At 53.8% G+C, this 27,902-nt stretch overlaps 3 protein-coding genes across 5 annotated transcripts; 1 reads left to right on the top strand and 2 right to left on the bottom strand.

Moving 5' to 3' along the window:
* Positions 1-2,071: 2,071 nt before the first annotated feature.
* On the bottom strand, positions 2,072-2,991 carry EMC6 (ER membrane protein complex subunit 6). Its single transcript, XM_036836435.1, has 2 exons — positions 2,839-2,991; positions 2,072-2,651 (listed from the first exon to the last, which is right to left on the bottom strand). Exon 2 carries the CDS (start codon positions 2,601-2,603, stop codon positions 2,271-2,273), a length of 333 nt encoding a protein of 110 aa, XP_036692330.1. The 5' UTR covers positions 2,604-2,651; positions 2,839-2,991; the 3' UTR covers positions 2,072-2,270.
* A 134-nt stretch (positions 2,992-3,125) lies between these two features.
* On the top strand, positions 3,126-8,101 carry TAX1BP3 (Tax1 binding protein 3). The gene is made up of 4 exons (XM_036836434.1): positions 3,126-3,255; positions 6,243-6,362; positions 6,765-6,842; positions 7,134-8,101. The coding sequence occupies exons 1-4, from the start codon at positions 3,217-3,219 to the stop codon at positions 7,269-7,271; spliced, it is 375 nt and encodes a 124-aa protein (XP_036692329.1). The 5' UTR covers positions 3,126-3,216; the 3' UTR covers positions 7,272-8,101.
* A 956-nt stretch (positions 8,102-9,057) lies between these two features.
* CTNS (cystinosin, lysosomal cystine transporter) lies at positions 9,058-27,767 on the bottom strand. 3 transcript variants are annotated; one of them, XM_036836432.1, is made up of 11 exons: positions 27,506-27,765; positions 24,660-24,739; positions 20,510-20,588; positions 19,244-19,328; positions 15,181-15,284; positions 14,932-15,063; positions 14,127-14,226; positions 13,917-14,036; positions 12,688-12,858; positions 10,780-10,897; positions 9,058-10,509 (listed from the first exon to the last, which is right to left on the bottom strand). In XM_036836432.1, exons 2-11 carry the CDS (start codon positions 24,718-24,720, stop codon positions 10,376-10,378), a joined length of 1,104 nt encoding a protein of 367 aa, XP_036692327.1. In that variant the 5' UTR covers positions 24,721-24,739; positions 27,506-27,765; the 3' UTR covers positions 9,058-10,375. The 3 variants fall into 3 exon arrangements, with proteins under 3 accessions (XP_036692327.1, XP_036692325.1, XP_036692328.1); XM_036836430.1 differs by lacking the exon at positions 27,506-27,765 and adding an exon at positions 25,824-26,073; XM_036836433.1 differs by lacking the exon at positions 20,510-20,588 and having other exon boundaries at positions 27,506-27,767.
* Positions 27,768-27,902: the final 135 nt, after the last annotated feature.

The following is a 27,902-nucleotide window of genomic DNA, read 5'->3' as shown; positions in this document are numbered from 1 at the left end:
ACAAAAATAAACTCAAAATGGATTTGAGACCTAAATGTAAGACCGGACACTATAAAACTCTTAGAGGAAAACATAGGAAGAACACTCTTTGACATAAATCACGGCAAGATCTTTTTTGACCCACCTCCTAGAATAATGGAAATAAAAATAAAAATAAACAAACGGGACCCAATGAAACTTAAAAGCTTTTGTAAAGCAAAGGAAACTACAAACAAGACGAAAAGACAACCCTCAGAATGGGAGAAAATATTTGCAAATGAATCATCGGACAAAGGATTAATCTCCAAAATATATAAACACCTCATGCAGCTCAATATTAAAAAAACAAACAACCCAATCCAAAAATGGGCAGAAGATCTAAATAGACATTTCTCCAAAGAAGACATACAGATGGCCAAGAAGCACATGAAAAGCTGCTCAACATCACTAATTATTAGAGAAATTCAAATTAAAACTACAATGAGGTATCACTTCACATCAGTCAGAATGGGCATCATCAGAAAATCTACAAACAATAAATGCTGGAGAGGGTGTGGAGAGAAGGGAACCCTCTTGCACTGTTGGTGGGAATGTAAACTGATACAGCCACTATGGAGACCAGTATGGAGGGTCCTTAAAAACCTAAAAACAGAATTACCATATGACCCAGCAATCCCACTACTGGGCATATACCCAGAGAAATCATAATTCAAAAAGACACATGCACCCCAATGTTCACTGCAGCACTATTTACAATAGCCAGAACATGGAAGCAACCTAAATGCTCATCGACAGACAAATGGATAAAGAAGATGTGGTACATATATACAATGGAATATTACTCAGCCATAAAGAGGAACAAAATTGGGTCATTTGTAGAGACGTGGATGAATCTAGAGACTGTCATACAGAGTGAAGTAAGTCAGAAAGAGAAAAACAAATATCGTATATTAACGCATATATGTGGAACCTAGAAAAATGGTACAGATGAACCGGTTTGCAGGGCAGAAATTGAGACACAGATGTAGAGAACAAACGTATGGACACCAAGTGGGGAAAGCGGCGGAGGGGTAGTCGTGGTGGTGGTGGTGGGATGAACTGGGAGTTTCGGATTGACATATATACACTAATATGTATAAAATGGATAACTAATAAGAACCTGCTGTATAAAAAAAATAATAAAATTAAAAAAAAAAAAAAAAAAAAGCAAGCTACCCTGCAACCTGGGTTAGGTTTGGGGCTCCCGTGTACTCTCTTCATAGCTCTTATAATTTGACTATTTGTGAAATCAGGTAATGCTGGTCTTCCCAGTTAAAACTATAAATTCCACAAGCAACGTGTTCCTTACTTAACGCTAATGCAATATTTATTTCTCAATTAAATGTATGCATTTTATTCTAAGATAAGCCTCCTGACAGGGAGGGATCATGGATTAGCATACAGACAGAAGCATTTACACTCTAGACAAGCCCATAGATTAGCTTAATCATCCAGTCTGTTTAATTCTCACTAGACAGAGTCTAGAAAAAAAGAGCTTGCTTTTTAAAAACTGGAAACAGCTAGCTCTAACTAGGTGAAATGGAACTGAAATGACACCACTCATACCTTGCGAGCAGTGGTTGGGAGGGAAGGCTGGGTTCTGAAAAGGTACAGTCAGCCAATACAGTAAGAGCAATTAAGAGACCTACATTTGAATCCTGGCTCTGCCTCTTCCTAGCTGTGCCTCCTCCGGCAGAGGTATTTAGCCTCTCTGAGCCTCAGGTTCGTTCATCAATGGGGAATAATAATCACATCTACTCCATAAGGACATTGCTAGAATTAACGAAGTAACGAGTGTAAAAGGTACAAGGTACAATGCTTGGCATACAAGGCACACTTAATAAATATTAACTGTTATTAGTTCTCAGGATGTTAACGGTAAGTTCTCTCCTTATTCGGGCCCTAGTGGCCCCTCTCTGAGGGGCCTATGTGTAAATGCAAGGAAAGGACAGAAAACTAAGGCGCAGTCCCAGCTCTCCCGGAGTCAATACCGGGCGATTTTGCACCCATGGCAGCCAGGGGGTACGCGTTAAGGTAGGAAAAAAACTCCACAAAGGGTCTCACGCTTCATTTAATCTGAAGAACAGTACAGGCTCTTCGTTCTAAGATATAAATTATTTATAACGTTACAGGACAAGCGGCGACTCCAACAATTTAAAAACTAGGTAAGTCTACCTGGTGTTAATTTCTGGCAACAGTCCTCCCAATCTGTTTTTTTTTTTTTTTTTTAAAAAGTCATCCCTGCCCACGTTTCAGTAGACGTGCACCATGCCGTAGAGGAATGTCCAGAACAGGACGTAGGTGAAGAGGCCTCCGATGAGACCTCCTGTAAAGAGAGGTCTTCGCGACTTAAAATATTTGTTCCACCTCCTTCCCGCCTTGAGAATTAAGAGCAGGGAGAGCAGGATAGAGGCGAGCAGGTAGAAGATGAAGCCGTAGAGGCCGGTGAGGCCGAGGATGCCGGCCGTGGCCCCTGACAGCGCCGACACCGAGGTCCGGCAGTAATCCAGGACGGCGGCGTTGCCCCGCACAGCGGCCTCGCTGATGAACGGCGGCCCCTCCCGCTTGGCCACCACAGCGGCCATCGCACCCGCCCGGGCTCGGCCTCTGCTTTCTCGTGGAGCAACGCGGGGCTGCGGAAAGAACCAAGTTACAGGTGGCGCCCGGAGCGTGGCGAGTTGGGTTCGCGCCGCCCCTCCCCCTGGGGCTGCGGAGACCTCGCATCCCTCAGTCTCGGACCTTCGAAAGACGCTGAAAAGGCTGAGGACTCGGGGTTGCCGGCGGCACATCTGCATTTCCCGCCCAGACTCGCCCAGTTACCTGGAACCCGGCGGCAGACGCAGTAGCTCGACGCTCCCTCAGACAGCCTGTGGTAGGGATTCCCGCGGCGCCATCTTGCACTGGAGGATGCTGGGACGGCCCAGCCTGCGCAGTCGCCAGGAGCTCGCACCCGCCCTCTGGCGCATGCGCCGCGGGCGCCCCGAGCACGCTCCACCCCTCTCTCCGCTCTTCTATGCGCGCGCTGGGACTTCCGAAAGCCCGAGAGCGCTCCGGTCGGTGATTGGCTGGAGCATTGTTAACTATTCATGAGGGGGCGGGCCGGGCTGGGAGGCCTTTGTTAACCAGAGAGGGCGAGGCCTTGGGGATTTTCGCTGCGGGCTTCACTGAGCGGTGCTTGGTTACCAGACTGGGGTCGAGATGTCCTACGTCCCGGGCCAGCCGGTCACCGCCGTGGTGGTGAGTGGTCTCGCGCGGGCTCCTCCTCGTCTTGGCTTGACCCCACTTTGCAGATAGGTAAACTGACACCCCAAACACGTTGACAAAGCGTCGAGCCCGGGTCTCCTGCAAACTCGCAGCCAGAGCTCCGGTTCCCGCTCTGCCGGAGCGGAGCCGCGGTCTTCCCCAGCCATGCAACAGAGATGGCTGGGACCCAAGCGCCTCCTGAGGAGCCGGGATCGAGGCCAGACCCCGCGCACCAACGCCGCCGCGTTGGGCTCCTCTCAGCCGGCCGGGGCAGGGAAGATTGCGGAGAAAGGCCCCTGCTGTGGGAGTCTGGGAAAGCGCCCACTTCCCGGATCTGTGTCCCCAGCCGGGCAGCCGCGGGTGGCGGGCGCCGGCCCCGACGTCCATGAGTCGCAGCCTCTGGAATGAGGAAGTGCTTCCTCCGCTCCAGCCGGCGCCGCCGCCCAGAGGGAGACTTGCGGGGTGGAGGTGGTCGGGGCCAACATAGCAGCCCCTCCCCCCTCCCCTGCAGCCTTTCCTTCTCGGACCCATCGCCCCCCGGTCCAGAGTGAAGCCTCATACAACTGGTTCGATCCTGCTCCGAACGTTCCCTGGAACCCCAGCCCTTGGGGCAAAGTCCAGGTCCCCTACCTGGCACTTGGGGCCTGAGGAGACCCTTTGGGGTCAGCTCAGGCCCCCGTCTCCTCCCTTGGCTGGTCTTGGGTGCCACGTGCTATTAGAACAGGCAAAGGGAGGCTGGGACATTAGACCCAGATGCCAATGCCACAGCTGGATGGGGCCTGGAGGCCCACTCTGTGGCTGAGGTGGGGAAATTGAGTCCCAGAGAGAAGTCTGGTCATGCTCAGTCGTGTGAAGAAGCCCTCAGGAAGGAGCCAGGTCTCTGAGAAGAAATGCCTGCTGGACAGGGCACGGGTCAGGTGGAAGTCCCAGTCCTGGGGCCCTGGGACTGGCTGCAGTATCTCAGATGGGCGTGTTGGGGACTCCTGCAGTCAGGTGGTGTGACCAGGGAGCCACTGATAAAGCTGACACGTGAGGGTCAGCTTAGAGCACCAGCTCAGGCCTGGGCTAGGAGGAGACATTTTTGGACCTGCTGACAGCTGTCTTCAGCTTCACCCTGGCTGCACCAGCCTGCCTTCTCCAGCTCTCTAGCTGCCCCAGAGAGAAGGGGTCAGGTTTGCTCCTTAGCTGGAAAAAAGGGGTGCAGGTGGGGAACCAGAGAGGGGCAGTAACCTGCCTGACCTCACCCAGCAAGTCAGTGACGGGGCCTTGTCTCCCAGTCCTAGAGCCTGTACTTCTTTCTGATCTTAAGGGTGAGTCAAAGGTGCGCAAAGGTGTGTGTCAGAGGAGGCAGAGGCAGGCCTGGAGGAGCGCACACGTTTGTGCATGAGGACCTAGGTCCAGTGGGCCTCAGGTGTCACGCTTCCTGCAACCCCCTTACTGCAGGTCATGACTGGTCCCCGGGCCTTCCTCAAAACTCTAGGACCATGACCTTCCAATTCTTCTCACACTAGGAACATGTCTGAATACGGTGGGTGGGGTCTGGCCTCTCCCTCTTGTGTCTTGGATCGGGGATGGGGGTGGAAGAGGCTCCTCCCTACCCTGTGCCCTCTCCCATGTAGTTAACATTTTGAGAATGTTAAAACTATTTTGGCCTCTCCTCTGAACTCTGGCTCCACAGACCGGTCTACCTTCTGAACACCTGCCTGGATGGCTCCTGGCTCTCCAGCTCAACGTGCTCCTTCTCCTCTCGGGTCCCCATCTGGGAGATGGTTGTGTTCAGCCAGGCCAGGTGGCCAGCCAGGAGCTCGCCTTGGCTCCTTTCGGCCATGAACAGTCTGGAGTCTGTTGATCTCACTTCCTAAGTAGCTCATGTCCCCTGGCCTCCACATCCCACCTCTGTGAGACATCTGTTCCCCTACCGACTGCCTGAGTGGTCATCCTAGCATCACACCTGACCGTGATCTACCATCAGGCCCGACCCCAGCCCTACTCCCCAATTTCTGAGAGCTCCAGTGGGCCTAGCATCAAGGTCAGGTGGCCATAATCCTGGTCAGCCCAATGCCTGGTGCTCCTTTGTGAAGCCCCTCAAGTCCAGATCAAGTCACCGTTTGCTTTGTGTTTTTCTTCTGTTAAAACTGTCAACTTTCGGGTGGGGCAGTCGGTCTGGCTGCCAGCGTCTGGTGACTGGAGGGCGGCTGCTGAGGGCTTTGGAAGGAGCTTGGCACAGGTGGCGCCGCAACCTCAGAGTGTGGTGGGAGGGCCCTGGGCCCTCCTCCACCTCCTCCGCTGCACAAGAGCAGGGCCTGGGGCTTAGGGAGACGCCCCCTCCCTCTGGGCCAGTCTCCTGGGCCTGCACTCCCCGGCCTTCCTGACCTGGGCTCAGCCTCATCTCACCTCCCAGTTCGGGTCCTGCGCTGTACACTCCAGTCTCGTGGATATGTATCCATAGCACCTTCAAGCCTCTGCTCCTGTTCCTTTGGCCATGACAGCCCTTCCTCCTTTCTGTGCAAGTTTGATCTCTGCTTTTCCCGAGCATCTCTGGGCTTGCCCTGACAGGGCTGGCTCAGCAATCTGAGCTGCCTCAGCAGTGTGCCTGCATTTTTTTTCAGGGCCTGACCTCTCCTGCCCTGTGTGGTCCCTCACCTGGGACAAAGGCCCTCCTTCAGAGCAGCCAAAGCACCCTGGCTCTTGGGCCAGGAGGGGCTTAGCATGTGTTGAGAAGGCTGGTGCCTGAGACAGAGGAAGCTGGGAGAGGTTGGGACTGAGGGTTGTGTGGGTGCGTTGATGTGGCTGAGTTATGAGTCTCAACCCCCCAGCCTCCCAGGCTGGTGACCAGCTGGATTCCTGCAGGAGGCCCTGGGCCCCATCCCCGTGGCATGGCTCTGAGCCTACCCAGCCGCCTGAGGCTGCTGCAGGGGACACAGACCACACATTTGCTCTCCATACCCACTCATCCCCAACTCGCTTTTTATCTTTGCCAGCAAAGAGTTGAAATTCACAAGTTGCGTCAAGGTGAGAACTTAATCCTGGGCTTTAGCATTGGAGGTGGAATTGACCAGGATCCCTCCCAGAATCCTTTCTCAGAAGATAAGACGGACAAGGTGAGGAGGACTAGGGTCTGGGGACCTCTCTGTGGGGCACAGAGGCCTGAGATGGTGGGTCTCTGCTTCCTGGGCCTTTGTGGAAGGAGCAGACCTCCTCTCTCTCAAACGGTCCTCTCTAAGGTCCAAGAAATGATCTGGTGGGAATAAGTAGGGGTGGGCCTCCCAGCCCTCCCAGCACTAGGAAGGCCTACTCAGACACAGCCCAGGAGGCTAGCAGCAGGGGCTGTAGCTTCCATGGGGCTACTCTACTTCCCCCTTGGCTGTTCGACACAGCTTGTGCTGGGGGATACTGGGTGCGGGACAGACAGACGGCTAGGAGTATGCCATGCTGGGCTTTGCTCTGTGGATAAGAGGCCAGTCCAGTGACCCCAGTGCTTGACTTGGGCTGTCTGTTTCCAGGGCATTTACGTCACACGGGTATCCGAAGGAGGCCCTGCGGAAATTGCTGGGCTGCAGATTGGGGACAAGATCATGCAGGTAACAGATGTCCCAAAGGAGGAAAAACAAGGTTTGGGCCAGAGGGTCTAAAGCACTTGGGGGTGGTGGGGCTGCCCCTGCCTGCCTCCCTGGGCACCTGGGAGAATAACCGAAGTCGTTTTGGAGCCCATACTGGCGTCGCCCCCAGAGGAAGCTGGCTCTCCGCTGTGTGTGCGTGAGGTGGTGCTTGGCATCCCCAGCTTGCGAGACCCAGGCCTCCCAAAGCCCGTCCGACTTTCAGATCCCAGAAGGCAGCGAGCTGAGGGGGGCTGTGTTCTCTCCCTGGGCCAGGTGAACGGCTGGGACATGACCATGGTCACACACGACCAGGCCCGGAAGCGGCTCACCAAGCGCTCGGAGGAGGTGGTGCGTCTGCTGGTGACGCGGCAGTCGCTGCAGAAGGCCGTGCAGCAGTCCATGCTGTCCTAGCAGCCGCCAGGGCCCCCAACTTGTGCCTGCCCGCCCTTTGTACGGCGACACCACTTCCACGCTCTGCCCCTCGTCCTGGCTTCTGCTCGTTGCTGGGCCCCCGCCTAGAAGGGCAAGAGCTGGTCCCAGAGGTCTGATCTGCCTTCCCCTCTCCCACCACGGGCCCAAAGCTCTGGGACCAGCTCTCTCCCTTGGACACTGAGGACTGGAAACAAGGGCCTGGAGCCGAGTTGGAGTCAGTCCCCAATCTGTGACCAAGGCTTGGCCCCCAGACCCTGCTGCTGGGCCACAGCAGGCAAGCAGGGGCCCCCCCTTCCTGAGAGCACCATATAGCTGGGAAACGCAGGGCTGGGCACTGCCCCCGTGTCTTCACTCCGCAGTGCCTGTGCCCCATGCTTTTCCCTGTGTTTCCCAGCGGGGACTCGACTCACTGCCAGAGACGCTACGAAAGTTTGTCCGGATGGAAGCCAGGCAGGCTCGCAGTTCACCCCGTTGCACTCCCGCCCCCCGCAAGGGAGTACGGGCCTCCCCAGGGTTCACCTGCTTACAGGATTCAGATGAGGTTTGAGGCTGACACTTCAGGGCAGTTCTCAGGATTCCCATTTTCCTCTATGCCTTTGGGTTTAACCTTTGTATTTTTTTAATCACAACTTTGATACAAAGCGTTTTTATCTTACTCTTTGAAGATGCCAGTTCAACTGTCGAATTCGGCTAATTCACATCTGGGGATTACTCTTAGCAAGGGAACCAGCCTTGCTTTGGTTACTGTGGAAATGGGGCAGTAGGAAGCCACCCCACGTCTTGTGCCCAATAAACAGTGCTGGAATTCATTCATCAGAGGTCTTTGCTGAGACATGAGGTAGGGATATTTGGGGGTGAATTGTGAGAGAGCTTTGGTTGTAAGGCTGTCTGACTTGGCCCCTGCTGCTCTGGACAAAGCTCAACTAACCCCAAGGCCACTGATGCTGTGCTTGACCAGGGCCGCCCCCGTGGGAACATCTGGGAGTACTTTCACTGGAGCTGGGCCAGGAACCCCCAACTTCCCTCGCGTAACCTAGCCTCAGCTCCTATTGGGGAGGGACCTCATGGACACCAAGGGAGAACATCCACCGGCTAAGACTCTTAAGAGCATTCAGTTTAGCACAGCCAGGGATGCAGCCCCAAGTGTTTCCAGGGGCTGTGATCTGAGGAGATGGGGGTGAGCTGGGGAGCACTGAGGCCTTTGCTTGGCCCAGCACTGGCTGCATTACCAGCTCTGGGAATTGTTGCCACTCATGGACCCACCTAGCACTGCCAAGGCAAATTTTTGCAATCTCCCATATTTAAAGTGTGGTACCCAATCACAGACTGGGTGGCCCAAATAAAACAGGCGTGTGGGCTTGGTCAAGCTGCAGTTTTCTGCTTTAGGGAAACAAGATCGTAAGTTTTTTGATACTTATACCTGGCTAGAGGATCTGGAAGACTTCCTCCCCCACCCTTCCCCCACGTGCCCTTAAAGACCTCATCCAACCCGTGCTCACAACCACAGCCTGAGTGCCATGCCCTTGGTAACACAGACAGGGTCCCTGTGGGACCTACCTGGCCCTGAGCAGGTAGGCATCTTGTGCCACCCAACAGAGCTCCCCTGATGAAATGCCGGGTCGGCACACAGCCACCTTGGAATCAGCGAACTTCGAAATCCCACGCATTTCCTTACACGAGTGACTGAGGCTGTCTCCCTAAGCCCCAAGGACTTGGTTCTGAAGCCAACAGCCCTGCCTCCTGCATCTGGCAAATGCTCAGTGTGCAAAGGAAATGAATCAGGTTTAATTAAGGACAGAGGCCCCTCATGTTGATCTCGTGGTTAACTATGACAGTGGATTGACAAGCTCATGGCATGTACAAGGCACGTCCTGGGACCCTCCCCTCCCCTCCTCCAAAGGAAGGACAACTGCTTGGTGTGGGAAAGGAGGGGCTTTGGGATCAGGTTGGGCCCACGAGGATTGTGTGAGGTGGTCTTAAGTCCTTATCTGAGGCTCCTGAACAGCCACAAATTGGTGAGTCTCAGGTAGGGGTCTGGGGAAAGTGAGAGAAGGGGGCCTGCCCTCCCCGTCAGGGGAGCTGTTTTCACCACCTGGCAAGTCTAACAGGCCTTAGAAGGCACAGACTGGTGTGTGTGTGTGTCCTGTACTCCAGACGGAGGGTAAGGAGCAGTTGGAGGGGCTTGGGGCCTGACTATGGGTAAGTGGAGATAGGCAGAAGCAGAAGAAAGTAAGCCACTCACTTCCAAAACACCCCTATGAAAAATCCAAAAGGGTCGTTAGTGTGATAAGGATCCAGAGAGTGTTGGATGTGAGCCGGGTTCTGAACCAATCTGTTGGGTACCTCAAGGCTCAGAAATACTGTTTCTTTACCAGAGCCTGGCCTGGGCCACCTGTGATTGCAGTCGTGGAAGTGGATTTACGTAGAATGAGTGTCAGGACAGTGAGCGCTCAGAGAATGCAGCCTTCAGAGGAGGGACCCCAAGGCCTAACCCCAAAGTCCTAGTCCCCCTGCCACCAGCACCAGCACCTTGGGTCTATTGGCCACGGCACCTGGCTGCTTGGTCTCTGAACACAGCAGTGGCAGCAAAGCGCCCTTGGCTCTCCCAGCTGCAAGGTCAGTCCTTCACGCTGCTCCCAGAAACACTGGTTGCTTGGGGCGAGGCCTTTGGCTCCAAGCTCAGTGCTCAATCCTGCCTGGGACGGCTGCCAGAAGCCCTGTGTGCTGCCCGAAGCCTTGAAGGAAATAGAGATGCAGCATCAAGATGCGGGAGGGCCAGATGCCTGGCCAGCAAGGCCTGGGAGGGGCTGAGACCTCTGGGGAGTCTGGGAGGGGCCGCCAGTGGCCTGGCCGTTAATCTCTGCACACAGTCAGGTGCCTATCCCAGAGGTAGGTTCCTCCCTGGCCTGGAAGAGTCCTGGATGAAGGAAGGCGGGTTCAAGTTTAAGGAGTTGGGCCTGAGGAAGAGAGCGCTTCTCCACATGGAGCCAGCCCGGCACTCCAGACGGCTTCTTCAGCCTTCCTGGTGGAAACTTGCCCACCAGGGCCCAGGGCCTGGGCTGTTTCCGCTGGATCCCTAGGAGCTAGTTCAGCTGGTCATACCCTGGTTTCTTTCTGTACAAGCAGAAATGCTGGATGAAGAAGACAACATCGAAGAAGATGGAGAAGATGCCGAGGCCAAACTTGGTCGGGTCTCCAAAGATCAGCGTCCACTGGTCTGTTAGCAGCCAGAAGGGATGGGATTGGTTTTGGTTTTAGGTTGGCAGCTCCTGAAGCAGCTGGAGCACGTGGGGCTGCGGGGGGACGGGGGTGCTCATCTGCCCAGGAAACCACAAATCCTCTAGCTGCCAAAGCCCCGAGGTGAGCCTCACCTTGGGGGCTGGGACTGGCTAGGATTCCCCGAGTCGGGGAGGGGTGGTTTCCGGGAAGCCCGGCCCCGCCCTGTGCCTCTAGCCCGCCAAGTGGGCGGGCCTGCCGGCTGACTCACCGTTGTTGTAGGACTGGAGGGACATCTGCAGGAGGCTGAAGCTGCCCCCAGTGAAGTCCAGAAGCACGTTGCCAATGCTCCAGCCCTCGGTGCTTTTGTAGTAAAAGTTCAAGTAGGCCTGGGCCAGACAGACGGAGGGCGGTGAGGGGGCTGAGTGGCGGCCTCCTGCACCTCGTGACCACCGCTCCAAACAAGAGCGGATCTCATTCCTCCCACTCATGCGCTTGGACCTCAGCTCCAAAAACACAATGACCTCTGGGCTCCGACAAGCCTCGGCTGAGGGCACGGTGTGGGCGGGTCCTGGGGTGGCTGAGGGCACGGTCTGGGCGGGTCCTGGGGTCACATCTGCGTGCTCGGCAGAGCCCTCCTCCTCCTTCCCTCGCACCTCCCAACCCCGGCAGAGGGATGGGGAGCTGCTGCCCTCCATCCTCTTCAGCCCTCCCTATCCTGGCTTTCCAGCAACTCTTGAGTTTTCTACTCACCTTCAAATGGAGAATCTCCCCCAAACTCAGCCTGGACTGAATTCATGTTGTGCTTATGAACATGGCCTGGGAGTCCGATGGCCTGGTTTGGAATCCCAGCTCCACCATCGGAGGAGCTATGTTACCCTGGGAGAGTTACTTGAGTTCTCCCAGCCTTAGTCTCCCCATCTGCAGAGTGGACTTAACTCCCTCCTCAGCCCTGGTTGGGCTCTGGGGCCTCCACCTCGGGCTTCCCAGGTCCAGCCCGCTTGCACATCGCCCCTCTTCCTGCTGCCAGTACCCTCTGGGCTTCTCTGACCGTTGACCTCCCTTCCCACCACCTGGGGGGACGGCTTGGCCTCTGTAGTGGTCTTCTCCCAGTTAGCCACCTGTCAATTCCCCTTCTTTGCCCTCTCCCACCCTCTTCTGTATTTGCTGCCACCTCTCCAGTCCTGGACGGTTCCAAACATCTCGAACTGGGGCTCCTGCCTCCCAGGTTTCCCAGGCCCGAGCCTTCCCACGCTCAGGGACTGAGGCCCCACTTCCCCCAAAGCCTCCCCCCGACTCTGAAGCCGCCTTCCCAAGCACCCCGGGACCTGGCCCCGCCTTCCTGGCTGCACAGTGCTCGGCCGGCAAGGTCTTCTCTGCCTGTGCCTTTGTGCAGGCTGCCCCGGCCTGGGGCGCCCCTTCTCTCTTGTCCACAGAACCGAGTCCTGCCATCCTTAAGCGGATGGCTCTGTCTCCATGCCCTCCAGGGTACTGGCCCTGACTCTGGCCAAAATGCTCTCCTTCCTGGGCCCATGCAACACAAGGTTCCCTGTGCTGGGAAGGCGAGTTAAACGCGAGGGCCTAGATGCAGCCTGCAGTTGGCAGTTCTTCTACACCTGACCCCCTCCCGGGCCATTCCGCCTGCGGGGCAAGCTGTGTTTGACTATTAAGCTGTGTCTGACCCAGCTCTGAATAGGACTGTTTGAGTACTCGAGGGAGGGTGCTGAGGGCTCACAACGAGGACCCTGAATGGTGGTGGGCTCCCCCCTCCCACCTCATCTTCCTGCTGTGGCTCGTCAGGGTCATCAGTTGGTGGTAACGGGTGGCGGTGGTAGGGTGGGGGGCAAAGCTTAAGTCATTAGAAAGGTGGGGCTGGAGAGAGATGGGAGTGACCTGCATGACCCTTGACTCTGACTGTGAGTCAGAGAAGCGGCCACTGACTTCCCTGTGGGATTCCCAGCCCCTGGGAAGAGCAGGTAGTGGTCACAGCCGGTTTTCTGTGAGGCCCCACTCCTGCTGGGCTTGCCGGCCTCCTCCCTGTAGCTTTCCATCCACATCTCACCCCGGCCAGAAGCTGCCCCAAGGGAGCCGGGTCCAAGGGTCTGTGTCTCATCCCTCTCATGCTAATGGCCAGACCCTGGTGGTAACTGTGGAAAAGGCGGGCAGACCCTGGAGGTACCTGTGGAAAATACTTGACCAGCGTCACCGCCAGCTTGATATAGGAGAAGCAGAAGAGAAACTGCAGCCACGTGGTGGCCCTGACTGCGGCCATGATCAGGGCGATAAGTGTGAAGAGCCAGGAGAGCACGAGGAAGCTGATGGCCAGCCAGGACACCCGCTGGTTGCCTCGCTGAGGATGAGAAGGGGAAGGGGAAGGGGCGGGTGGGTTGCAGAGAGCCCAGCACCAACCGCACCTTGTCACTATCAGGGTCTCTGGTTCCATCCTCTTGGACTTGAAGAGCCCGTTTGCTTCTTGTTCCCATGTTGCAGAGCGGGGTCCCTCAGAGCCCACCAGGAGTGAAGGGTGCTGGGGACATGGCCCCCATCACGCTGGAGGCCTGGCACCTCATCTCGGCCCAGGCTCCTTCCACGACCCGAGGGAGCCTGATTGGCTCTGGAATCTCTTTCCCAAAAGCAACCCTCCCTCATCTAACCTTCTCAGCAAAGGGTAAGAAAACCTAGAAGATTCGTGAAGGTGGGGGCCAAGCAGCTCTGGCTGGCCTGGTGTGTGGGACGAGAACTCCCCAGGGGAAGTGGTGCACCCACAGGGAAGTGAAAGGAAACGGTCGCATCAGCGATGCCCTGAAATATGCACTAACGAACGACGTCCTTCCCTGCTGAGACAGCAGACGGCCCTCCAGCAACACAGCTGGGCCCGGGCTCCTCAGCCCGGCCCCCAGAGCCCCCCAGGACCTCTCCTGCTCCCTCCACTGCCACCCTGGCCACCCCCACCTGCTCACGGTCCCTCTCGCTGCTCCCTGGCCTTCACAGTTCTGTCCGCCGGCTGGGGTGCCCCACCTGGCCCTCTTCCCCATCGCCATGGGAACTTCATTCATCCCACGGACCACAACTCAGTGCCCTCTTTCCCCCTCCTCCCTGGCTGAGTCGTGGGGCCCACGAGCTGCCTGTGCTCTCCCTGCCCGCTCAGCTCTCAGCCTGCTGGGTCATACTGCCTCCCTCTGTGTCCCTCACCCCAGACCTGGGGCGGCCTGAGGACTTGGGCTTACGGGGTGTTCCCTGTGCCCAGCATGGGGTCTGGATAATAGGCCAGCAGATGTGAGTGAACGGACACATTTCCCTTCTGGGGGTTTCCATGTCTCTTGTGAAACAGCAGGTATGGGCAGCACGTGCTGCTGGGTGTTGGCCTGGGCAGCGCAGGCTGCGGCGGGTGCCAGGGTCACTGCTCACCTCGTACAGGAAGCACTGCACCATGATAACCAGGGTGAGGGCGACCGCGTGCAGGCTGAAGAAGACGTCATTACTGTCCACGGGGTTCACGCCATTGGGGTATTTGAGGAGAAACTGCTCCTGTTTGGGAGTGGGGAGAAGCTGGGGGGTGAGGGGTGGCCAGACCACCGGACAGCTCTGCCTGGGTTCCGGGGGCGAGCAGGGCCGTACCTTGATGGAGGGCACCCAGAGGAGGCCGATGTTGAACACGCTGTAGGCCACGAAGCCCATCAGGTTCAGGGCCACGAAGTCAAAGCTCAGACCCACGACACTGAGGAGGGGGCGGGGGGACGGGGAGACAAAGCAGAGCAGGGGGTGAGACTGGGGGCCGCCGGGGGCTGGAGGGGACAGAGCTCCCAGCACACAGGAAGGAGGGCCTGGCTCCCTCAAGGAGCGCACAGTCCTCAGGTCCCTTTCCATGCCACCCCCAGTGCCACCGAACCCCACCCTCGCGGGATTGTCTGGAGGCTTCCTGCAGAGAGGAAGCGCCTCCCTCCCGGGTTCCCAGCTCAGCAGCCCCTCAGAGGCCCACGTTCCTTGGTGGCCTAGGTGTCCTTGGTGCATGAAGCCTGGGCCCTTGTCTTTAAAATCAAGGCGGGCCAGCTTTCGTCTCCGAGGCCGAAGGATCCAACTCCTGCACTGGGGCACAACTTGACACAAATTCCTCCAGGGCTGCGTGGACCAGGAGCACAGCAGATTCAGGTGGGCTCCTCCCACCCAGCCCCTTCTCCGCTTCAACCGAGAAGCCCCATTTTGTTGCTTTTGCAGGGAGGGGCTGAATTGCACAAGAGACCAAATGCCCAGCACTGCAAGTCCTACACAGGCGCTTAGAACTTTCACATCAGACCACTTTTAAGAAAGGACAGGAAGAAAGAAGAGCAGAGGGGTAAGTCAGAACCCAGGCTGCCCACAGCCTCGTTGGAATGCCCGTCCTACTGGACCCAGGTGAAGCTGCACGTGAAGCGCCATAGGTTACCTTTTCCGCCTCCAGTTGGTGATCACCTGCGGGTAGAAGGAGATGGACCAGGCCACAAAGTAGATCCAGCCGATCACCTGGTTTATGATGCTGACGACATTGCTGTGGATCACGGAGAAGCGTATCCTTGGGCTGGAGAGAATGTGGGGACCGGGATGAGCTGGGGCTGGACTTCTGGAGGAAACCCCACGTGCCAGCACCATCCCCCTTCTCATCATTTAGGGCCCACATGGGCGGAGGCCAGCCTACCTGGTCTGGTTGGAGTGATTTCCGTGCAGATAAGTGGTAACTTGTCCAACATTTTGAGACGTCACTTGAAAAGAGGAATTTGTCACGCCGGGAGGGACCACAACCTGTTAGGAAAACTGAATCAGGTCCAGCACCCCGTAGTTACTGGGACCCCAGCTCCAGGCCATGCACTAGGGAATGGAGGGACAGGTCACACACAGCCCCTGCCTTCTAGGAGCTTCCTAACAGGAGGGAGAAATGTTGGACTAATCAGCCAGCTGGAACCCCCACACATCAGTGTCAGACTTTCTGAGAAGGAGGGCCCTGCCCTCAGGCCCTCCCCTGGCTTATCTCTGAGGGATGGTGGGAGGGCCCTCTTCATCTCACTAGCCATTCGATCTCAGGCAAGTTATTTGAGCTCCGATCTTGGTTTGCTTATCTGTAAAAGGGGATAACACAAGTGTCTACCTTACAGGGTTGCTCTGAATGACATAACGTCCATAAAGCTTACGGCACCGAGCCTGACACGCAGCAAGCTGTGAAGTGCTTACCATCACTACTACCCTACGATGACTGCTATTACCTCTACTTCCGTTACTACGGACTGCTCTTCCAGATCCACAGAGGGATGTCTGCCCCACGCCCAGCCTGGCAGCCAAGCGACAAAACAGAAGAGGTGCACACACCAGACGCCCGGCAGGGAGAACATCCTTACCCTCATTTCTGCCCAATTTCATCGAAAGCTCTGCTCCAAGAAACAGTATTTGGAGGCCTACCTGCAACTTCTGACCTCCCAGTCATGCTTCCTGATGCTCTCAAATCCCGAGTGTGGCAGGGAGCGGGTTATACCTTCACTGAACCACACTGTGCCCCTGCCCCCATCTCTTTGTTCCCTGGATGATGCTTCAGGCCCCGCCTTCCACCCATGTTGTGGGCACCGTGAGGATGCGGCTCACTGGACTGCAGTGGCTTCTTCAGGGACCCTTGAACACTGTCTTTCTGCTCTTGTCCCTAGAAATCACGGGGCTTTGGCAGGACAACTGAAATGGTGTAAGTGGCTGCTGCAAAGCCTGGGATCCAATTCGTGGCCAATGTCTTGTGAGCTACATCTTCATGACACGTACTACTCTTGGCTCTTTTACTTTCCCATCCTCATTTGTTCTTATTTTTAGCAGATTTTCCTGGCAACTGTTGTTTGCATATTTCTAAGTGGCCACCAGGTCCCTTCTAGAACTAGGTAAGAGGAAAATCTTCCAATTGGAAATTAACTGATACAAGGCAGAATGAAATCATAACAATTGCTTTTAATTTTTGTATTAATTTTTATTTTTGGCTGCGTTGGGTCTTCGTTGCTGCACGTGGGCTTTCTCTAGTTGTGTCGACGGGCTTCTCATTGCGGCGGCTTCTCTTGTTGCAGAGCACGGGTTCTAGGCGCACAGGCTCAGTAGTTGTGGCACATGGGCTTAGTTGCTCTGCGGCATGTGGGATCTTCCTGGACCAGGGCTCGAACCCGTGTCCCCTGCATTGGCAGGCGGATTCCTAACCACTGCTCCACCAGGGAAGTCCTGCTTTTAATTTTTTTAATCAATAAACTTTATCTTTTAGAGCAGTTTTAGGTCCACAGCAAAATGTATTGCTATCTTTTTTCTGAGTGCTTTCTTTCTATGTGCCACCTGCAATCCTAGACATTTCATACTTGCTAGTGCTTTTAATCCTCACAGCCCTGTCAAGGAGACATTATTAACCTTCTGTCCACAGATGAGGAAACTGAGATGTGTCGGGGTGATGTACCTCACCTGTGGCTCACAGGGCAGGCTCCTAGGCCGCCTGCCTGACCCCCAAGTTCTACCCAGTGGTTTCCAAAGGCACAGGGAGTAGACAGGAGTAGTTAGAGAAAGGGATGGGTCAGGGAGGCATGAGCCTGGAAGAGTGGGTTGGTGCCCAGATAGGTCATTCTACAAACGGATCTGCCATTAAGCTAAAAAAAATAAAAATAAAAAAACTGAACTAGGGGCTTTCCTGGTGGCACAGTGGTTAAGAACCTGCTAACGCGGGAGACATGGGTTCGAACCCTGGTCCGGGAAGATCCCACATGCCATGGAGCAACTAAGCCCGTTCACCGCAAGTACTGAGCCTGCGCTCTAGAGCCCGCGCGCCACAACTACTGAAGCCCGCGTGCCTAGAGCCCGTTCTCCACAACAAGAGAAGCCACCGCAATGAGAAGCCTGCACACCACAATGAAGAGTAGCCCCTGCTCGCCACAACTAGGGAAAGCCCGTGCACAGCAACGAAGACCCAACGCAGCCAAAAATAAATAAATAAATAAATAAAATTAAATAAAATTCTTAAAAAAAAAATTGAACTATAACATATGTGCAGAAAAGTGCACCCAGCACCCAGATCAAGAAATGGAACATTTCCAGACCCCAGAAGCCGTGTTCTGTTCCCTTTTGGTCACCGCTGATCCCAAAAGGAAACTACTTTTTTTTTTTTTTTTTTTACTATAGGAGTATTTTATTTATTTATTTATTTGTACAGCAGGTTCTTATTAGTTATCTATTTTATACATATTAGTGTGTACATGTCAATCCCAATTCATCCCCCCACCCCCGCCCCCGCTTTCCCCCCTTGGTGTCCATGTTTATTCTCTACATGTGTGTCTCTATTTCTGCCTTGCAAACCAGTTGGGAAACCACTCTTCTAACACCATAGATTTGCTTTGTCTGTGTTTGCACTTTACACACAAAGAATCATACAGTCCAGGCTTTTTTTTTTTTTTTGGCTTAATGTTATGCTTGACTTTCACTTATTTTTAAAAGATTAATCTTTCCCTTAGATGTTTGGCCCTTAAACTAAGTGATCAGCGTCCATTCCTCAGAGTCTAAATTTGATCTGTGGATCAAGCCAGACCTCTGAGGGCTAAGTACCACAACCTGCTCTTAGAACCAACGGCTTTTCTTACCCTGCAGCAGGCCTCACACCCCGGGGGCAGGAGGGGGAAGTTGTGGGAAATGGCCCTGTCTATGAGATGAGACTCCCCTCTCACTCAGGTCCTTTAGGTAGACGCTCTTTAACTGATCATGAGTCAATACTGTTTGCTTGCTAGAGGGCTCAGAGCTGATTTGCAGCTCATTTCTACGACCACACAGGGCCTCATGCTGAACCTCACCGCTATCAATTTCATCCCTGTGTTCATCTTGTCTGGTTTATTTTTTCCCCTACTGATTTGTTTTAAAATCAGGTTGATTGGTAATTGGCTCAAAACCTTGGTAAGGTGGAAGCAGGGTATGTATTAACAGATAAATGTATAAAGACTATAAATAGTCATCACTATTATATCAGACAGCCTCTGGCACTGGTTTTTGGAAATAACACTCATCCAATGGGATCTCAGAACAGTGCTTTGCAAACTTTAATGTGGACCCAAATCATCTGGGGAACCTTGCTTATATGCAGATTTTTAATCAGTAGGTCTGGGATAGGGCATTTCTAAAAAGTTTTAGCGGGGAGGGATAAATTAGGAGTTTGGGATTAACATATACACACTATTATATATAAAATAGATAACCAACAAGGACCTACTGTGTAACACAGGGAATTACATTCAATATTTTGTAATAACCTATAAGGGAAAAGAATCTGAAAAAGTATACATAAAAAAATATATATACATATGTGTATGTATAACTGAATCACTTTGCTGTACACCTGAAACTAATATAACATTGTAAATCAAGTATACTTCAATTAAAAAGAAAAGATTTTAAAGCAGAGACAATGCTTCTAGTCCGTGGACGCTCTTTGAGCAGCAATGTCTTAAAAAATCATATTAAGAATTTCTTCTACATTCTCAGAACCATTTCTGCCTCAGATTTCTTACCATCACCTTCCTAATTCCATCTACATAGCATAAAACGTCCATCCTCTAAGAGACTAACAAAGCCCAAATCTGAGATTTCTAGAATAATAGGAGAGGGGCAGCCCACGGTATAAAAACAAGGTGGCCTATTTACACAAGCACTTAGTTAAAATGTGTTTTGTTATCCAGTAATTTTCTGCCCATCAGTTATGATTCATTACTTACTTCATCAGGGAGCTGAAGGATAGTAACGTTTTTTGAACGAAATGTGATTTCAAATGTGATCACCAAGGTTGCATTTAAAGGACGCCTGTGGAGGACAAGAGTCTGGTTACTGCTGAGAAGTTGTACTCTGTGAGATCTCAACCAGCCCTCTGGATTTCACAGCAGGCCTCTCATTTCTCAAGCAATTAGGGTGAGGCACTGCTATGTGCTTGGCCCTGGGGGGTTGAGACGTGGGGTCCCTGTGGCCAGTGAGAACACGAGGTGGGAAACTGGCTGTGAATGCCACATGAGGTGTCCAGAGGCCGACAGGACCATGGCATCTGCTCTGGTGGGAAAGGCTTCTGAGAAGGGTCAGGCAGCAGGGAGCAGCAGCCCCAGAAAGCAGTGAGATATGTCTGAGTGGGAGCAGCCCACAGGGACCTCAAGTCTGGGCTTAGAGGCCTGGAGTTAATTTGGAAGGCGGTGGAAAGCCGCTTAAGGATTCTGCAGAGGGGAGAGTTGTGCTGAGGGGGTGATGTGTCAGATTTACAAGGTGTCGATGTGCAGAAGTGGCAGGATCTGGGGATGGAATGCGGGTCTGTTAGGGAGTCTTGGTCCCAAAGCTTTGGTTTGAGATCAGACATCCCAGGGGAGGTGAGGAAAAGGGAGAAGGGTAAAGAGAAGAAAATAACAGCGTTCCAGATCTTCATCTTGGGGAATCCTCATGGCTGGGAGGCAAGAGTTGGGCAAAGCAGGGAAGGATACAGAGGAGGTAGGCTCTCTGGCACGGTCTGGACTAGGTCGGCGCCCTCGTGCGGGAACCAGCAGAGAGCAGCTAGAGAGACTCTCAGACAAGGCTGAGCAGGAGGGCTGCACAGTGGGATCCACCCAATGCAGTTGGATGTGATCTCAGAAGCACTGCCAAGCAACTTCGCTCCTTGGCCCCAACCTTCAGGGCTCTCTTCAAATACTTCGAACCTTGGAAAGGACCACTTGGAAGTCTGGCATCAACTGCTGGTCACTCAAGGACTCTTCTCAGCTGGGGAAAAGGCTCACGTGTCATCCTCCTCCCACTGGAAGCAAGGATTCAGTGGCTGGGGAGAGAGAGGCTTTGGGACCTCGGTCTGCAGCCTAGGGCCGCTGTCTTTCTTTCCCTGGCTTGTCTTAAAGTGAAGAGGCAAGGGCATCACACTTAAAATATGAACAGACTTGAGCTGGGGGTCAGCCCTGACCCAGCTGTGGGGCAAACGAGCTGGGCTGAGGACAAAGCTGGGCCTGGGAACTTACGGGAGGGAGATGCTGACATTGGTGGAGCTTCCATTTTCCAGCTTCACGGTGGGAGGAACAGAGAAGTTGACCGTGGACTCTGGAACGACCCAAATCAGTGGCATGAGTCGTGAGGTCAGAGAACTCAGGCCCACTGAGACGCTGGGTGGAGGGCCCCTGACACTTGAACTTGTGAAGTCTGATTTATAACCACCTCTATTCCCTAGGCAAAGACTCTGAGATTCTGAGGGGCTGAGTGAGTGACGGGCCTGGAAATGCCCTTGTTATGCTCTTTCCCCTCCTGCTGCCAGAAACAGAGGGAGACACAGGCCTGAGCAGGAGATGCTGTAGCTTCCTCCTCCCCCACCGATGAGCTCTGAGGGTCTGTAGGAGTCACCCAGAAATAGAAACCATGGAGCCCAAAACCTGGTCCCAGTTTTTGGCCCAACTGGCCCGAAGGAAATCAAGCCACAATCTGGGACTGGAACACGTGGGCTTAAATCACCTCTTCAGATGGAAAGCACAATGGTTTCCTCTGTTCATGGAGCTAAACTGGCCCTGCAGAACCGGTCCTGTCCCTTCCTGTAGTCTCAGAGAGACACCTGGGGCCCAGCTAACCTGTTTCTAAAGAACTGCCTTTGGGCTCCTGTACAAACCCAGCTCACCCCATTCATTGATCCCCTTCCGGAGGCTGACTCTGCTGGGGACTCGGGAGAGACTGGTGAACAGTACACAGTTTCACTATTGCAGATTTCTTCTTGGCATTAAGATGCTAACGCAGGAGGTAGACAGATAGGCCTCGGGGGTGAGGGAGGAAGGTTTGGGAAGCCAAACACTCCAGGGCAACTTGGCCACAGACCAGGAGTGAGTTAGCTTCTCTCTGACCTCTTCCTGTGTTCTCTGGGCGGCCCCCGCGCCCCAGGTGTTCTCAATGCCCCAGGCACGCGTCTACTTCACCTCCCTCACCTGAGGGCCTTCGCAGCATAAGGTGTGATCATGAATCTAGACTGGGCTGGGAAGGGGGGGTCCACAGGGGAAAGCAGGTGCTCAGTTTGATGAAGATGGTCCTTGTCAGGGTAGGGGCTACAGGTGGGGCCCAGGTCTCCTTCTCCCTCCAGGTCTCCCCAGACCCCTCAAAGGCAGAGACGAAGAACTGAAATTTTAGATGCTCAGGTTGGAAGGAAACTTAAAAGTTCCCTAATTCAACCTCCACTGTCTGAGCCCCTTCTCAGTACTCCTCCCTAGCAGTTTCTCTTCCTCTGTCCGGTCACCTCGGCGGGAGCGGGGGAGGGGAGGGGGGCGCGGAGAGTAACCTCATCTCCTCCAAGGGAACCTGCCAGCCTGAAACTTGCACTCCGGGGCCTGGCTCTGTGACCGGGGACCTCAGACCCTACCTGAGCCGCCTTGTCCAGGCTGGCCTGCAGGTGGATGCAGAGGCAGGCTCCAGCCCGTGCCTGCGAGTCTCCAAGCTGATTCCCACAGTCCGTTGCATTCCCCACCCTGGCCCTTGGGAGGCCAAGCTGCTCAGAGCAGAGAAGGATGGTCCCCGCCCTCCACCCCCTCCTTAGGTGTATCCTTGGGGCCTGGAGGCAGCTCTGCCCCTCCTTGTTCACACTCACCCCTCTCATACCAGCCCGAGGCTCTGTTCTGGGCTGCACAGCTGAGGTAGGAGGACTTAAAGGTCCCTGCTATTACTTTCTACCTAGAGCCTGAGGACCACATCAGATAAGCAAGACCCCGCCCAGGACAGGGATACTGAAAGTGATGCCAGGTAGCCACCCACATTCTGGGTCCCTGGGGCTCTGCTGGGACTGTGGTCAGGGTGAGTGGGAGATCCGCATGGCCTTGACTCTTCCAGACTTTGCATTTCAAAAGAGGAGGTTGTGAGCTCTCAGAGAACCAGGTCAGCGTTCAACCACTTCCCCTCACTTAGCCCCAAGGAAGATGGCAGCACTCAGCAGCTGTGTGACCGAGAGTAAGGTACTTAACCTCACTGAGCCTCCACTTCCTCACCTGTGAAATGGAGAGCACAGCACTACCTCCCTCCCAGGGGCACTGTGAAGATAAAGCGTGGTGAAGTCTGTGATGCAATTTCCACACAGCTTGAGTGCGGAATAATTGCTGGTGACTATTCTTATCACCATGTAAACCCTGCAGGACATTTTTTAGCCCAAGATGGGAGGCAGTTAGGAAGCTGGCATCATATCATATCCTGGGAAAGCATGTTTTAAAGTTTGCCCCAGGGCAGGAGTCTCTGGACACCACATCCGAATAACCAAATGAGTTTTGGTGAGACTACCTGAAGGTTCCCCCAAGGAGAGTCTTTGCATTTTAAAAACTAATCCTTATTGGCACATCTCCCACTATGCCTCCCACCCCACACCAGCCACTCTGCTGTACTGTGAACTCCCATTCTCTAATTACTGCAACAGTGAGAGACGGGCAACGTGATCCCTATTTCGGATAGAAGAAAGCGGAGAATCCCATGAGGACAAGTGTCCTGCTCACACAGCTCAGAAACGGTAGAGGCAAGATTTAAACCTAGGCCGGCCTGGTCCAGAGCGCAAGTCCTTGCCACTAGGTGGCAGCACCTCAAGATTCCACCCAAAGAAGTCAGGGGCAAAAAACTCTGAAGGCAAATGATCTCATCATTGGTCCTCTATTACCACTCCCAAAAGCAGAGACAAGACAGGCACAGCACAATGAGGTCAGAAACCTAATTCCAGTTACTTGATTTTATGGTGGCTCCGACTATTCTCTTATGACATTCAGGAAGAAGGGCAAAGTGATACAATGGAGCAGGGGTCCTATTCGGGTCCCATCCTTGTTACTTTGTAGCTGTGTGACTTTGGGAGAGACTTCTACCCTCTCTGGGCCTAAGTCAGCCCTCTGTATAATCGAGTGGTGGCAGTTGGATTTGTTCTTCTTTCCTAGGGCAATGCATTAGCATGACTAATAGAGCTTTATTTAAAGCGGGCCAAGTGTACACACTTTTGGGCCTTAGTCCCAGACAATATGATCCGGCAGGTCTGGAGTGGGGCTCTGGCATTCGTACGGAAGAACACCGGACTCCACGGTGTTCTTTCTTTCTTGGAAGAAACCTCTTCTTTCTCGGAAATTGCTTACCCACAAGGTGTGACTACAAGGTGACATGACTGATTGTTTAACAAACTTGGAAGAGCTGATCAGATGACCTGTGTTTTCTCAGAGACTCAAGAGGCCAAATAACTGGAGCAGTGCACCCACTGAGCGTGGCTCTTGGGAAGCTTTGGCAAGGGTTTGCATAGTTTGTATAAGGTTAATTTGGAAACTTTAGTTGGGGGTTTTAAGATGTATTTGATTTGTTTTTGGCTGCGCTGCAAGGCTTGTGGGATCTTAGTTCCCTGACCGGGGATTGAACCTGGGCCAGTGAAAGCAGTGAAAGCACCGAGTCTTAACCACTGGACTGCCAGGGAATTCCCAAGATGTATTTGATTTTTGACAACAGCCAGATGATCAAAATAATGGGCCTGGTGTCCTTGGAGGCTCTACACAGCTTTTCGTGGAAGGAATTTCAGCAATGTTTGGGCAGTGGAGAATTGACGGAATGATATAGGCCTCTAAGGGCCCTGCTCTGAAGGTCAAGCCTCACAAGGATGCACAAACCCTGACGTGTTTTTCGACAACCAGCCTGAATTCTGTGAGGCCCCTAGCCCTGCTTCACCCTGGTTCCTCGGTCCCTGTCTAAGGGCAGAGCTTTCTCATCGTACCAGGGGATGCCGGGCAGGCTCCTCAGGTGTCTACGGCTTGGCAGAACCAGGTGCAACAAGGTGACCACCTCACCTGCTTCTGCAGCATCTCCCAGGACCCATAACTCCCTCCGTGAGGTCCACAGGGTGGGAACACAAGCTCTTCTCTACAGATATTATCCCAGATTTTCAGAGCTCCACAGTTTGATGTTGGTGATACAGAAAAGGGAATAGGGGCCCCGGGGCAGAAGGCTAATTATCTGTGGAACCATCTGGCTCCCTGTAAAACTCCTCGACTCCAGACCTCGGTCTGCTCCACTCACTGGGTACCCACCTAGCCAAGGGGCAGGCAGACACATGCAATCTGGATGGTCCTGAACTTTTGGCGGCAAACAAGTCAGGCTACTTACTCCATTTCCCTCTTTATCCATTTCTAAACTTACCACATTTCTCTATGAGCTTCAGGGGAAAAAGGATAAAAATAACCAGCCACCTCCTTATCATGTTCCTCGATTTCAATGAACTAGGAAGAAAAACAAACAGCAAGAGAAGTTCAGGTTAAAGTTGGATTAGCTCAGCAACAAGAGGACAATAAGCCACCTGGAACCATGGCACAGACAGTTCATAAGGGACTTTCACTTCACACCTGTGACTTCAATGGGCTTTGTATCACCAGCTTGGAGAAGGGGACCCCAGGGAGGACTTATCTTTCTTTGACATGTGGGGAAATGGGCTCAGAGAGGCTAAGTGGGTTGTGTAAGGTCCCACCCTGAGGAAGTGGACAAATGCTGAATTTTTCCCTCTTCAACTGCTTTGTGCAACCTAGTAAACAGAAAGAAAGAATGCAACCTTATTGGCTGGGGGTTCTTTTTTCCAGAAGATATTAAAACTGTGGTCAGATATTTGACTTCGTGAACCTATAAACCTTAAGGAAATTAACTTCATTTCCTGTCCTGGGATAAGCGTCTATGGGTTAATGCCACCAACCGACCCTTGATTAGGACTTTTTTGTTTGACAAGTGTCACTTCTCTGGGACCAGCAGGGATCATTCACAAAGGGGACCCAGTGTGGGACAAGCCCCAGATCAGCCCCGTAGCAGCTCATTGGTTAAGTGAAGGAGATGGGTTGCTGCGTACCCATAACCCCCACGCACAACAGGTGAACCAAGGGTCAGGATGGGGCAGGTGAGCGTAAATATCTGTAACTTGGTTTCCACATGCTGCTTCAGTGTACAGGGCTCTGCCCCACCACCTGTGACAGCCTCTGGGGATTCCTGCAAACTGTTGGAGAGCCATGAGAGGTCTGTGTGGAAACATCCCTGCCCCCGCTCTGGTTTCAGTTTCCCCAAAAGGCCTCAAGAACCCTCCTGATACTCCCCTTCCTCGAAAAAGTCTCCCTGACTGCTTCAGCCTGCCTGACCTCCACTGCCCCTCCGTCTCCTCCAGGGGCCTCTCCGCCTGCTGCAGCTCCCCCGATCAGTGGGTCTTATCTCAGGAGCTTTCCCACCTGCCGGCACCCATCTCCCCACTCTCTGGCCTCCTCTGGGGGCCTTGCCCTTGGCGCTGTATCCCTGTGCTCTCTGCCCCTCTGCTTTCTGTACCCTGACCTGCGGGAAATTGCTCTCCTGTGTATGTGGAATGACCCCCCTCTCATTCTTGCCACTCTCTGCTCTTCACACTTGCTGATGTCCTCAAGCTCAGGATTCACTTTGTTCCCCAGGGCAGAGTCTGGGTTTTCCTTGAGAACTCAGGCGCAGAATCAGGCCTAACCGGCTCCTCTCTCATTCCACAGGATTGGAATGTAGACTGAGGAACTCAAACTCTTGGACAGCAGAAGTTCCCTGGTCCCAGACGCTGACACACTTTGGAGGAACGACATTAGGACAGATATAACGAACTTGAGAGATATGTGCTCGATTACAATGTTTCAAAAAGATCAGGTTAAAATTATACACAGGGACTTCCCTAGTGGTCCAGTGGGTAAGACTGCGCACTCCCAATGCAGGGGGCCCGGGTTTGATCCCTGGCAGGGGAACTAGATTCCGCATGCACGCTGCAACTAACAGTCCACATGCCGCAACTAAAGATCCCGCGTGCCACAACTAAGACCTGGCACAGCATGCATGCATGCATGCATAAATAAATAAAATATTAAAAATTATAATTATACACAAAAACTAGTGTTTTGTGAATGCTACGAGGTAGAAATGGAGAATTTCACCACAGTAGGCTCTGTCTGGCATGCTGCTCTTCCTGTGTAAGTTCTATTGATATACTCTAGGCCTCACTCAGATGCCACCTGCTTCAAGAAGCCTCCCACTCCCAATCCCCTCCCAGGGGCAACCTGGGGTCAGGGGTTTCCTGTGGTAGCTCCACTTGGTCAGGTATCCAGTTAATCTTGTCACCCGTTGTACAACCTGGAACTCCCTGGATCTTCTTCTCTTGGAGAAGTAAAACAGATAGTGGCAAGGAATGTGTGCCCTGGAGAGTGACTGCACAGGTTTGAACCTGAGCTCCCCATTTATTAGCTGTGTGACTCTGGGGTGCTGCTTAACCTCCTCAAGCTCCAATTTCCTAAAGTGAAAACAGGGACAGTGGGAACTAAATCATAGGACCTAAATGAAATGACACGTTAAGCAGGATTTGTGGTCCTTTTATCAGCAGTATTAAAATTTCAAGGGGAAGGGGTTGGTAAGAAAGAAAGGTGGAGAAACAATGATGTAAAGGAAATACAACTGTTGCCTAGGGCACTTAGCAGGCTCTCACGAAGCCTAGGTTGTAATTTTCCTCAACATTGTTGAAAAAGGCAGGCCCCAGTAGTCCTCCCTTCCTCCAGCTTGAAAGGCCCGGAGGGAGGGGCCGGGTCTCGTCCTGCCCACTCCCCCGTAGCCCAGCCCGGCGCTCAGCACCCCAAAAGGAGTTCCTGACGTGGTCCTCTCAGTGTCTCCCTTCTGCCAAGCCATCTGCAAACTCTGCGACCCAGATTCAGGCAGCAACTAAGCAGAAAGCGGGGAAGGGACGCTAACTTGCACTGGAATAGAGCCTCCCACACCACCTCGGCAGCCCGGTGTCCCCTGCCTCCACTCACTACCACCCGAGCCCTTCAACCCGGGGGCTGTCCGGTGCCTCGAGGCCGGGACTAGTGGCCGGGGAAGAAACCCTGGCGCGGCTGAGGGAGGCTGGATGCGCGGCAGGCTGCCGAACTGACTTGCCGTGCCAGTCTCTAGGCCTCAGGGGGTCCGCCTGGGAAATGAGGCGGGGAGGCTGTCGGAGCCGCGTCGGCTCTCACCTGAGGTCCTCTAGGCTCAGGGGACCGACCAGACGGAACGCAGGAGCCGCTTCGGACTGTACCACCTTCCTCCGGCCAGCTTGACTTAATGTGGGGCGGACCAGCAGTCACCTGACTCGAGCCACCTGATCCGCGGCGTACAGGTCTCGGCGCGATGCACCCTGGGAGCTGTAGTTTTCCCGCGTCTCAGCAAGACAGTTTGGGGCTGGGGAGGAGCGGAGGGTCTCAGGCAACTTGGCAGGCATGGGGGCTCGGATATGTGGGAGGGTTAAGTCACTATTAGGGTCACAGAAGCTCTCGCATCCCTCAGCGAGACTCGGGGTATTGGTACTTTGGTGAGCAAGGCCGAAGCCTCGGGCCACATCGCAAACCCTGCCCTGCGGGGCGGGGCCTGTAG

Source organism: Balaenoptera musculus, chromosome 20 (assembly GCF_009873245.2).
Source record: "Balaenoptera musculus isolate JJ_BM4_2016_0621 chromosome 20, mBalMus1.pri.v3, whole genome shotgun sequence".
Taxonomy (NCBI): domain Eukaryota; kingdom Metazoa; phylum Chordata; class Mammalia; order Artiodactyla; family Balaenopteridae; genus Balaenoptera; species Balaenoptera musculus.
Note: the sequence above shows the minus strand (reverse complement) of the source record. Positions and strands in the feature narration are given on the sequence as shown.

Bases quoted from the DNA above. Each gene is read 5' to 3' on its own strand.
- EMC6 (XM_036836435.1), bottom strand. From the start codon at position 2,603: ATGGCCGCTGTGGTGGCCAAGCGGGAGGGGCCGCCGTTCATCAGCGAG.
- TAX1BP3 (XM_036836434.1), top strand. From the start codon at position 3,217: ATGTCCTACGTCCCGGGCCAGCCGGTCACCGCCGTGGTG. The intron at 6,363-6,764 runs GTGAGGAGGACT...GTCTGTTTCCAG, and splicing joins CAGAAGATAAGACGGACAAG to GGCATTTACGTCACACGGGT. The intron at 6,843-7,133 runs GTAACAGATGTC...TCCCTGGGCCAG, and splicing joins TTGGGGACAAGATCATGCAG to GTGAACGGCTGGGACATGAC.
- CTNS (XM_036836430.1), bottom strand. From the start codon at position 25,870: ATGAGAGGGGGGTCATTCCACATACACAGGAGAGCAATTTCCCGCAG. The intron at 24,740-25,823 runs GTCAGGGTACAG...TTTTCTTCCTAG, and splicing joins AGGAGAGCAATTTCCCGCAG to TTCATTGAAATCGAGGAACA. The intron at 15,285-19,243 runs GTAAGTAATGAA...TTTTCCTAACAG, and splicing joins TCCTTCAGCTCCCTGATGAA to GTTGTGGTCCCTCCCGGCGT.